We start from the raw sequence: 12,181 nt of genomic DNA on the forward strand, positions 1-12,181 counted from the left end.
TCTCACGAGATAACTATGGGATGCTTTCACTACCTTTATCATCCTTTATCCCTTCCAGACACGGCTTAGTGATGTTAAGCTCAGAAACTGGAGTTTCTGAGCAGGAGGGGCCTTCTCCAAGCACAGGACACAGACACACACTTGCCTTTCAGTCTGTTGCCTGGCCCTGGAAACTTTTGAGTTCTTAATAGGGTTGTAAATGGATTAGGAAGGAAAGAAAGATTCTTCTAAAAGGTGCAACGCTTGTGTTACTGCACTATTCAGAAGGAGAGCAGAAACGATGCTGTCAACAACTCTTCTGAGGTCTCTGTTCAAAAACCACCTTAACATGCGACAACATCAATTAAAATTGTCACCTGTTTCAGATTCAGCTTCGATCCCAATTCAGGAAGCAAATCCTAAACAGAGAAAAAGCTGGTTAAATTTGTGAGAAAATTATCTTCTTCCTTTCAAAGACCAATCCACATGTGCAGGAAAAGACTACCAGAGTCCCCTGACAGCTACTGGGTTACAGAAAATAATTTTTTGGCCCCAGTGGGTTTCTGCAGGAGCCGTGAGGAACAAATGATTACACTTTGCAGGCAACAAAATACCTTCCCCCCCTCCTCCCAGGCAGCACAGGTCTGCAAGAACAGTCTACCAAAAAAACCAAAAATGCTCTAAAAAATATTAGCAAAGAAAACTACTGTGTCCTGTAACGTCATCTTCTGGGTGATTTCCACAATTTATTTCCTGGAATACAGCACCTGCTATCATGGTGTTTTTGAAGGAGAAAAGGTGTGAACATGGAGGCTGGTACATGAAAAGTTACTGCAATGCTGTGCTGATGAGCCTCTTATAAGCCGCTCAACAAAGAAATAATCAGGACAGAAAAATGACAACTAGCAAGGATTCTGCTACTCAAAAGAAAATAGCATGTAAATTCGAAAGACAATGGGGGAAAATTAGGTAGTAATTATCAGGAAGGCTGAACAAAACAGATGTTTTATTGTCTTGCAGAAATGAGATCAAATCTTGGGTTCACATTCAGATGCAGAGGCTTGAGCCGAGAACATGGGAACAGCCTCTTCTCACTATCCTTCTTGTGAATTTTGTTTCTCTCTCTATTTTAAGCCCAAGGAAAATGGCCAGAGGTGCTGAGGACAAGCTATGTACTTTCTGGAGTGGCCCAACAACTGCAGGCTTTGGTTTTTGAAGCCGCTGTTACTGCATGAGCAAATAACGATCAACAGCACCATCACAGCAACTTGTGTAACGGAGCACTACAAGCATTCACAAAGGTTGCACACAGCTTTCTAGAGACAAACCTTGAAGCCCAAGGGGTTGCATAAAAATATTCTTCTGAAGTATCATAAAATATGAATGAGGAAAACACTCCCTCCTAACCTAGCAGTCATCTTTTAGAAGGGAATTGCCTCTTTCAATTGCTCAGCCCCAAGGGATCTCTCCCTGTCAAATTCCACATGGGTCTGGGGGTTTGCCCGACCTAATTTAAGTGCACAACAGGCTGCTGGAGGAAAGCTGTGAGGCAGTTTCAGTTGCGAAGCCTTGTTTGGGTAAGAGACAGCCTTATGCGAGATTTTCATCAGGCTGCATGTATTGCATCTGGGCTTCCCCCGCTTGCTAGCCAGAAAACACAGCAGGGGTGCGAGAGCGAGAGAATTCAAATGCAATCAGGGGAAGACAGAGGGGAAATTAGCGGTTTGGGAGAATGGTTGGGAAATCGTGGCAGGCGTGGTTTCTGCCCTACTATTGAGGCTGGGTGCCCACGAGGTTTGTAATCTTGATGTGCTCTTTGGACTCCCACCTGCTTCCGGAGGCACAGGTGGTGCCGCAGCCAAGGGCACCTTTCCCCATCTGTGGCTGGCTAGGTGCCACCCATCTTTTTTTTTTTTTTTCTCTCTTCCCCTGCTCCAGACCACAGCAATTCACAGCTTTGAGACCTTCGCATCATATTATTGCTGTGCTGCAACACGTGGGTGACATCTGAGGATCACTTTGCATCTGTTTGGTCCATAATATGCTGGTAACTAACAGCAATCCATTGCACCAACATTTATAAAGCTGCAGCAACTTCCCATATATTTCTGGGTGTGACTCACACTGCCAAGCAGGGGTCTCAATCGTTTCCTTGACCAAGGTGCAGGATACCTAAAAGCCAGTCTCTCTCCATCATTAGACATAGCACAATGATAGGATCTAGCTCATTGTAGCTAAATGGAAAGCATCACAAGGCTGGAGACCAAGTGCTCGTAGTGGAGATCTGCCTATTCCAGTATCTATTCCTTACCTTTGGCAAAAGGAGAAAAAAAATAACCAAAAGAACCAAACTTGGCCAATAACAAAGAAAGGCCCATTACTGTTCACCCCACTATGAACACACCAGATGACTTCACATCTCCCTTTCCCTCCTAAAAAAAAGGCAGAGCTCTGTTTTATTAAGTGATTGTAGATCCAACCCTAAGGATTCTGGAGTGAAGACTTCTGAACAAGCTGCATTACTACAGGCAACATACAGAGAGAGAGAAAACATCATCTGGTTTACTACTATAATGATACAGCAATGCAATCAAGTTGCCTAACATATCAGTTTCTTGACAGCTTCCAAGCTTAGGAGAAGCCTCAAGTTAACATGCTATGCTTAATTTCCTTTGGGTCAAACTTAGTAGAAATCTAATTTGTTTCACAAGCAGCTCTGGATTTCAGCACACGGCTGACGAGCAATACAGCCAAGAGAGAAAGGCCATTTAGTGTCTCACATACATCTGCTGGAGAAGGTAATTGATCAATTATATATTTAGAAACACATTGGGGAACACAGCTGATGATGGCCATGTGACTCTATTTTTAACACCTCTGTCTCTCTGTAGGAAGAGAAAAAATAAAAATAAATATATATATGTATTAAAAAAAAAAAAATCAATCCACTCAGTGGGACACCTCTGAATTACATGTGTTCCCATGCAGCAAGGTATCCCTCTCATGCACTCAAAGAAAGCCAAGAGCAATTGCAGCAGCAGCAGAACTGACTGCTGGGCATATACATTACCAGGCTAGGGGTGGGTTTAGGCATTGTCTTCCGTGCTCTGTGGACCTTGACTTCAGCATTAGCAGCGGTGGCTTTTTTAGCATCCATGTCCTTACTGCCCTCCCCAAGCTTGGTTGGCATCGTGGCTTGCATCTGAGAAAAGGAGCCCACAGTTCTCCCTTTGCTTGCTCCTCCTGGAAGGGTTTTTGCAGCATGGCCGGTGAGAGAAGCAAAGGTGCTGGTAGTCCTTAGAGGTTGCTCCTGTGCCATCTGCTTGGTTAGAATATATCCATTGCTCCCTGTTACAGAAGTCTGTGTGAAGTCATTAGCTTTCATATGGTTTTGCTTCCCAGTCTCACCATCTCGTTCAGAAATACCATTTTCTGCTATCCTATTTAATTTAGTACTAGAGTCCTGCTGGCTCACTTTCGTATTGTCCTGAGTGTTTTTAGCTGGGTTTGGGTGGCTACCAGCTTCACTGTGCTCACAGGAACCGTTGGTTTCACCGTCTACTGCCATTTTTGGTTCCCCCGCTTGCTTTTCTGTAGCACTTTCATCTGCAGCCATGGCATTAAACCCTGGAGAAAGAGGGAGGATAAGGAGGAAGAGAGGAGAAAGAAAAGGGTCACAAGCAGTATCAAAACTCCAAAGAGAAGGTACAGCTACTTACAGTGGCTAACGAAGAGCAAACCTCTCCTCCAGAAAACTGCTTGCTATATATATATATCCATTTAGGTTGCTCACTCACCTACCTGACCTGCTTGTCTGGATCGTCAGATGGTGAAAATTGGGATGGGTGGCTCACCTGAAAGCAGTGCACTCATTCTTACTCGTCTCAGCTGCAGATGTGGCCATTTATTCCCAACTATGGACTTTTCAAGGTAAATATTATCTTTAGCTTTTCCAATAACTACATTTATTGGACCATATGTCAACACCTCACATGTCAAACAAAACGCTACCCAATCTTGCATTCAGATCTCTGGCAAAGCCCTTCACAATGCTAGACTGACACAAGAAAACCTTGCTGGTAGGGCTGTATGGGTGAGCTTTTGTAGCACAGACACAGCTCAGCAGCCAAATGTCTACATCAGGGCTCTGCCACTACATGAAACATCACAAGGAATAACTCCCTGGCAATCACAGCTCTCCTGGCAATGTTGTCCAGTGAAGACCGGCTCTTTTGCAGGGACGAAGCAAGCACAGGAGCAGGATTCACGGCGTCATTTCAGAGGCAATAGCCAGAGTAAACACAGGGGTGAATGCAATTCACAGGTTAAATGCAATTCTAGACTAAAATAATTACATGATTCAAATGCAGCAAGATTTTTGCAGACTGACTAAAAGCTCATACACAGATAAAACAGGAGTGTCCATGTAAAAAATTTTTCTCCCTTCCAAACATTTCCATGCTCCCCCCATCAATGAATTTGTCCCATTAGAGATTTCAGACCCGAGCTGAAAATCCAAGTATGAACGCCACGTACTTGCAGAAATGTTTCCGACATGACAAACTAGCAGCTCCCCAGGCAACTAGGAGTGATAACAATTCACTGGCACGATCAGTAAAACGATTAAATCAACCTGCTGTTAGGGATTCCTTGTATTGTTTTCCTTTCAGAGGCCAGACAGTTATGAAAAGCATCACAAGGAGTACCAGCGAAAGCTTTGTCCAAGTGGGCTGTCAAAGCAGGTAGGACTGATTTACAACCTGCTTGAATCAAAGCAATTTTCACCTACAGTATTCAGAAGGGCCCAGCGTCAAACTGGAGACAACTTTGCAAGCCATACCAGCATGCTGGGTATCAGCATCTCATTTCACACTGCTCCTGAAGCCCAAACACTCAAGGAAAACAATATTCTGAGTGTCTCTGCTGACCTGACAAAAACCTGATGCAAAGCTAAAGCATGAAGAAGAACCAAGATCCTGGATCCTAGAACTTCAAGTCCAATATCCCTGGGCTGATTGTTCAAAGCTGAGCTCTGCAGGGCTTTGCTGCATGACCCCAAGGACAGGCAGCTCAGTGCAAACGTCAGCAGGTAAGCACAGCTTACCAGAACAGCTCTTCCCAAAAAGCACCAAATTCCCTTTCCAGTTAGTGGCAACTGGGAAAATAATCTCTCCCCAACTATTTGAGGGCCTACCCACCTCCCCTTCTTTCTACCCCTTTTTAATGCATTCATTCAGTCCAACTCCTTACCATTGGGTTGACCTAAAAGATTTTGATACAGATTTCTGCACAAACAGCACCTGCAGTACTAGACTCTAAAAGCAATGCATTCTAGTACCTGAAACAACTGTATTATTCCCCAAACTTCCTGGGTTTTGGTGCTCATCTTAGATTTAAAGACAAACATTTCCAGCATCAAACTGAAAGCCCTCTTAGAACTGGTCAATACCCTCAGACCATCCAATGCAACCTCCAGCTTGAAGCATGGTCAATGCTGAATTCAAACCAGGTTGGTCAGGGCTCTGTCCAGGTGGGTCTCAAAGACCTGCTGCAGCGCTTGACTTATTCCAGCCTAGTCCTACTCATAAACTACAAGGGGGATAGTCCTAGTCCTGCTCCTTATTTCCAACTGCAAGCCACAGATGTTGGACACAAAGCATCTTACTGGAAAGTGTCTTCAAACCCTGATGACAAGTGGTAACTCTTCCCTAGGGTTCAACTCTGGCCTTTTTTCCTGATGACACACCTGCATTAAGCAGTCCATTCCCCCCAAACCCAGGCAACCCAGCCTGTGATTGCCTCCCGCGTGGACTCTGCTGGCTCAGAGCCCTCAAAAAGAGCTCCAAAACCTCTAAAAAGAGCCCACCGGTGCTTGCTGGAGCACATACAGGGGGGCAGAGGCAGAAACCCCATCTCCAGTAGGCAGTAACTGAGTGGCTCTCCAAGCACGATTCAAAGTCATCACCTCCATCTGCTGCCCTCTCGCCACCCAAACCACCTTCTGTGTACTGAAAGCTCTGGTAAGACACACAAGGGTTTGTTTTGGATAGCAACGACTCTGGGAGAAGATGAAGTGCTAGTTTTTTCACTGTTATTTAACTATTTGAAAAGTCTTGGGCAGAAGGAGCCAACAGATATGCACTCATTCTTTCAATCCTTGTTTCTCTTTCTGCATTTGGTGTCTTTAAAAGACTGTGCTGTGGTCACTTAAACAATTATTTCAGCAAAGTCAGCGCCAGAAGAAAACAAAAAACGAGCTCCCTAACCACAGATGGTGGTTTCCAGTGCTCAGCACCAGGTACCTGGCCGAATGCCTTCAATATTTGTTGATTTAAATAGTCCGCACTCCCACCAGACCAGTCAAATAACTTCAGTGGCTGACTATTAGATAAACTGAATAAGCAGAGGGCAAAAATTGCTCTACCTGCCATGAAGGTAACCAAAACAAGGTAAATTAGACCACTGCCCTAGGGGAAAGATTAACTGCATTACTCCAGAAAGCGTCATGGACTTTATGAAAAATCCATGAGGCTAAAATTAAAATCCCACATACAGTTCACACACACACACACACACACACTCATTAAGTGTGGAAAATGCAATGTGATTGACTATGGAAGTGCCATCAAATCCCTATAAACAGGCACCAGACTTCCAAATCTGTGTGACTAGAGATTTGACAAAACAGATGAAATTTCATTGTCCCTGAAGTTGCACAGAACTGGAGAACTTGACAGCAGTTGTCAGGGGTATGGTTTTGATTTAACAGGATTACACACCTCCTCTGCCCTGTCGTAAATGCACACATTGCAGAGCAAAGCAAAGCCCTAGGGCTTCCAGCTCCAACCCCAACCATCAGTGTTGCCACCGCTCAGCAGGCCAAGCAAAATGCATTGCAGTGTCACAATTCAGTGCTTAATGGACATGCATCCACACGACAAAAGCTGTTATGGCAACTGTCATCACACGGCTTGCCAGCTGGCAAGAATCAGTGGAGGCCAAGGACTGAATGGGAAGAGACACTAGGTCCCTCTCCAGCCTTCAACAGGTCTGAGACACCACAGGCAAGACTGTCTTGAGCTGCTGGGATGGGCTTCTTTGGGAAAAGATCATCTTCATCCTCCTGCTCCCTTTTCTGGCAGCACTAAAACAAATCCATAAATACTTTGGAATAGCACTGTTTTCTACAAACTGAGTTCCTGTACAGCACAAGGCTCCTGCAAGAAGCACCACAGCCAAAACACCAGCTGCAGATATCGTCATCCCCAGGGCCCTACCTGAACATCGAATTAAAGAGGCCTCTACCAAGAACTAGTTTATGTCAGGAGCTATGTTGCTTAATAAGATGTGGTAACCCGAGTAAGCTAGTACGGTATTTACAACTGAAATACCTGGTCTGGTAATAGGAAAATGGGAGTTGTCCTCCCAGGCTAGGCTACTGCTCTACTTGCCATGATGCTCTGCCTTTAACTCAGTGCTCCAGCCTTGTGTAACAGGACAAGTCTGCAAGCCTGACCACATTCAACAAGTCTTAGGTACACACTTACAGTACTGCACATTTACAAGCATTGCTGAATAGACAGAATTCAATATATATTTACACTTTTTTCTGAAATATGGCCTACAGATGGGGATGGGAACAGAAACTAGAGACAGCAGGAACCTCACAATGGAGAAATACTGAATAAAATAGCCTACAGAAGCTCTTCAACAGCACCAGACAGCTAAAGAAACACTTGTTCCTGACATGACCTGTTCATCTCCCCTTTTTCATTATCAAAAAAAAAAAAAATTTCACTGTAAACCTGCTAAAATGTTGATTTCAAATACACCTTGTGGCAATGAATTCTCATCTTAAAAATGCTGTTCAACAGCTTTTCTGCTCTTGTGCTGCAAGTACAAGTGAATAAAAACCTAAAATCGGTATTTCTCTAAAACTTAACAACTTGATAGTACTCACTCCTTCTAAATAGAGCAAAACTATGTTTTCTTCCACATTCACTTTTCTCTCCAACTCCCTCATTGTTCCTTCATCTACAATCATTCTTTAATTAAAAAACAAAAGGTAGAAAGATATAGCCTATGTCCACAGAAGCGTAACCTCATTTACTAGAAGCATCCTAGTATTTTCAGAACTCCCTTATGCGTTTCCTACAGCATATGCAGCAGTAAAAGCTTGTCACATTGACCACAACGCTGCCTGCATCCCCGATCCAAGCATTCAGTATTAATTTAAAATCGAGTAACGTGTAGGATAGATAATTTGCCCATGAGATTTATTTTCTGTTATGGTGCCAGTTCTCCCAGGCAGGTATCTGAAGTTGATACCAAGTTGAAACAAACTTCAGTAAAGGTGTATCTTCTAGGAGCTGGCTACATTTTAGTAACACAAGAAACTTTAAGACTCAGAAAATTATGCAGATATATTACCCTTGCGACTCCATATGGCAAAGAATAATCAGTAGTATATTTAAATCACTTTCCTGAATTAACAATTCATTGAGAGTAATGCAGAGTTCTCACTCCTCCCCAGGATTAAGCAGACCCTCTGCAGCAGTTTCGGTCTTAAGTCTTCTTCTCAGTACTAAATACCGTTATTCAAAATTGAATTAAAATTCCCATGAAGAGAATAGAATCTTAGGAAAGGAGGGGAAAAGCTAAGTCAGACAGGATGAGGACACTTCATCTAATTTTAGGTGTCTAAAAGGTATCTCAAACCCCAGGGTGCCCCTAAGCCACCGCTGCGACCAACGGAGAGGAGATGAGAGCTCAAAAAGCACAGTCTGACTTTAGACATCTATCTTTGGATAAACTAATCACCGCCTGGACACGCCTACCACATTTAAGCAGAAATGAGCTGGACTAGTTCAGAATTAGAATGATAACTACAAAAAAAAACCCCACCCTAAATTAGGCAAAACGAAACCCACCTCTGCTTTCCCAGCTCAGACTCCTGCAATGCTGGTTCCTCTCCACTGCCTTTCCCTGTTGGGTTTCCAGCCCTTCCAGCAGGGCCAGACCTGGCTCCAGTCCTGTCCCGGAGCTTGCCAGAGCTCGGTTCAGCCTGCCAAAACCTGCCTGTGGGCAGAGCCTGTCTAACAGATGTGCTACGGTCCCCACCAGCCATCCCGGCCACAGCCAGAGGGAACCGAATCGCCTCTGCAGAGACCAAAGGGGATGAGTAGCCACCAGAAACTTTCCATATGCAGGCAGCCAGATGATCAACTCAAAACTCTGTATTACTTTGAGAATGCTCTGAAAAACACCCAAAGTCTTAAATATATTTTTTAAATTCAGATCTCACTGCTTAGTGAAACAAAGTAAGAAAAATATGCAAGTGTTACGAGCCCTTATACTCCAGGCCAAACTGCAATCATCACTAGGTCTGAGAAAAAAAAAAAAAAGAAAGAAGAAGAAAATTAAAAAATATATCCTAAAAGCAAATGCACTATTACCTGATCTGGAACTTTTACATGTTTTTCTGAACATCTTTGTGCTGTGCACTGGCAGAGGTCAGACACCCAACTGCCGATGTCTTGCATGATATTTTCCATGCATTTCGAGTGGTCCCAGCAGAGAGCACAGGGCAGCTCCATACCTGCAGCTGAGCCACAAGGCTTTAGCTGCTGCAGGAGAAACATCAAACTTGGAACTAAGCAAAGACGGAGCTTAAATCAAAAGCTCACTGTTTTGAACAGCAGTACAAGTACTGCATATTTATATTTATATACACACACATTTCACAGATTTTTTACCTTAAGCACTTTGCAGATCATCTTTAAAACACCACAGGTGCCACAGTCATTTATTCAATACCCAACTGTCCTGCTGGATAAACTTTTAGAAGTGAGAAATGCACCTGCCTATAATCCTTGTATTACAACAGTTCCATCCCCCCTTCCTCCTCAAAGTGAAAAAAAAGGAAAATTGTAAAGCAGAGAGAAGCACAGCTGACATAAAAACGATGACAAAGGGATGGGGGCTGAAACCATACAGACGAGGGAGAACTGGTGGCTGGAGATCCTGTATTAACTGGAAAGGAAAGCACCACTTCTATCATTAAAGCCAAAAAGCGGAGCATTTTAAAGCCAAAAAATGAAGATAATTAAGTGTTTCAGGCCAAAGTTCCTCTCTGGGGTGAGTTATTGATGGTCTCTTCTTCCCCCCACCCCCTTTTAAATCCATGAAGGCGGGTGATATCCATCCAAGAGTCTGCCCTGTATTTCCAAAACACAAATGCCACCCCTCCCAGTGCCCTGGAGCATTGTCACCCTGCAGCAGTGTCACTGCTTCCCATCTCCCATCTTTCCAGTGCCAAGAGTCAAAATAGGAAAAGAAAAGTAAAAGAAAAACAACTTCTGCTGTGAATGCTCAATACTGAGATTACAGAGGTTGGGTAAATGGGATTCAGCATCTTGCCCGTGGGCTGCCTGTGAATACTGGCAGTGACTCAAAGCACTTGAACAGCCTGTGTGAAATTAATTCATTCCTTTGCCATGCGAGCAGGTCCACGGTGTTACAGCACTGGCCACAAGGCCCCAGGCCCATCTGTGACCAAGGAATGCTCCTGCTCTGGGACTGCCAGGCTCTGAGCGCATTTCTGCTGCTGCAGCCTATCTGCCACAGGGCACAGCCTCCCTGGAGCAGGGGTCTTGAACATGGGGAGCACCTGGGTGCACATGTGGGTGAACATCTAAAATACCTAAGCATCATTTTGCTCTGTCTCATCTCCTGGCTGTCAGTCTCAGCAGGGGATCCCATGCTGAGTAAGTCAAGGCAAAGAGATTATTCTTTTTCTCCTTTCAAAGCAGCCATCTCTGCACCTGGGAATGCAAAGGTTGCAGCTGCTCCGTGGAAAGCAGCACTTTCCTCACACACGGCAGCTTCCTATCTGCAGTAAGAGGGAGAAAAAGAAACAAACAAACAAACAAAAGCCCCAAAAAGAAAAAAGGCCCCTCCAGGAATTTAAAAGCCTGACACTCTCTAAAAGCAGTTTTAAGTTTATTTGAGAGCAAAGTGACTGTGCACATCTCATCCAGCACTACGCTCCAGCACCGTGGCTCTTGTAAAACAGTTGCCTCGGGTGAAGTCTCAGAAACACTGAGGCTAGTGGAGAACTTGGTTACCAATTCCCCTTCCTGCTCCTTGGTACCACTGCTTTAGTGGAACTTTCCATCTCTGGGGCTGGGGAATCAGAAAAGGAGCAGTTTGCTTTGAAAGGTCAAGCAAGATACAGCATGGAGTTAGGAGCTATGTACATTAGGAGGGGAACTGAAATCACTTGCAATTCTTGCAAAGACACCACTTTTTACTAAGTTTCTCTCTGAGTCAGACTAAAGACAATATGGCCTAATAAAACAGAGAGCAACTGTTTTCCACTTATCTCTTCCATTTCCCTGCCCCTTTCCCCTCCCTGTCAGAGGAAAAGATGGACCTAAGCCCACTCCCACATATAAAACTGAACTGGAACATTTCCCCATGGACAACAAAACAGTTTCATCCACAGCATTTTTTCTATCTGTATTGAGTAATTTTACACAGAAGGGGACACTGAGCCTAGTGAGCAACTTACACAGGGTTTTATACAGGCTGGGACTCAACCCCAGAATTGGAAATGAAAGTGTTGGGAACACACAAAGATCTTGTTCCTACAGAACTATGTTAAATTTATAGTTCAATTATTTCTCTTTATCAGTGCCAGGATGAAGCCAGAAGAGGACATCCCAGCTGGTAACAACAGTGCATTTCTGCAATACCTTCCACTCAAGGAACAAAGGGCAAAACACCATGACTGCCCACCCAAGGACCCCCTACCTCCAGGCTGCTCCCCGAAAGCACCCACCCAGCTCCCTGCCCCAGCCAGATGGCACCGACAACTCATCCCCTGGGGCAGCAGGTACTGCGTTGTCACAAATGACAGGCTAGCATGCTGAGGACAACCAAGAAAGGGGATGAACTGCCTTAAAACAGCAGATTATAAACTGGGACAGCTCAGCTACTGCCCCACAGGAGTATGAGCCTTCCCTGCAACAGGAGATCTCCATGGAGATCTCCAACATGATGATCTTCATCAGTGGTGACACAAGACAGCAGTCGCAGGCACTACTGCAGCAGTGCTGATGTGCCTTGCTTGGGGGACAGACCCCTAAATCTCATTCAAGGCTACAAGCTACCCAAATTTCCTGGCTCATCTTGGACACAG

At 44.5% G+C, this 12,181-nt stretch overlaps 1 protein-coding gene across 3 annotated transcripts in view; it reads right to left on the bottom strand.

Annotated features, from left to right (window-relative positions):
- EHMT1 (euchromatic histone-lysine N-methyltransferase 1) overlaps positions 1-12,181 on the bottom strand; it is a 123,179-nt gene that overhangs the window by 47,676 nt on the left and 63,322 nt on the right. For 2 of the 3 annotated variants that reach the window (XM_010571034.1, XM_010571033.1), the window contains exons 3-4: positions 3,050-3,606; positions 357-398 (exon numbers count right to left, since the gene is read on the bottom strand). In XM_010571034.1, coding sequence (XP_010569336.1) covers positions 357-398; positions 3,050-3,606 — 599 coding nt within the window. The remainder of the gene's footprint in view (positions 1-356; positions 399-3,049; positions 3,607-12,181) is intronic. The other variant, XM_010571035.1, reaches the window with a different exon arrangement.

This window comes from Haliaeetus leucocephalus, unplaced genomic scaffold (assembly GCF_000737465.1).
Source record: "Haliaeetus leucocephalus isolate CR32 unplaced genomic scaffold, Haliaeetus_leucocephalus-4.0 Scaffold306, whole genome shotgun sequence".
Taxonomy (NCBI): domain Eukaryota; kingdom Metazoa; phylum Chordata; class Aves; order Accipitriformes; family Accipitridae; genus Haliaeetus; species Haliaeetus leucocephalus.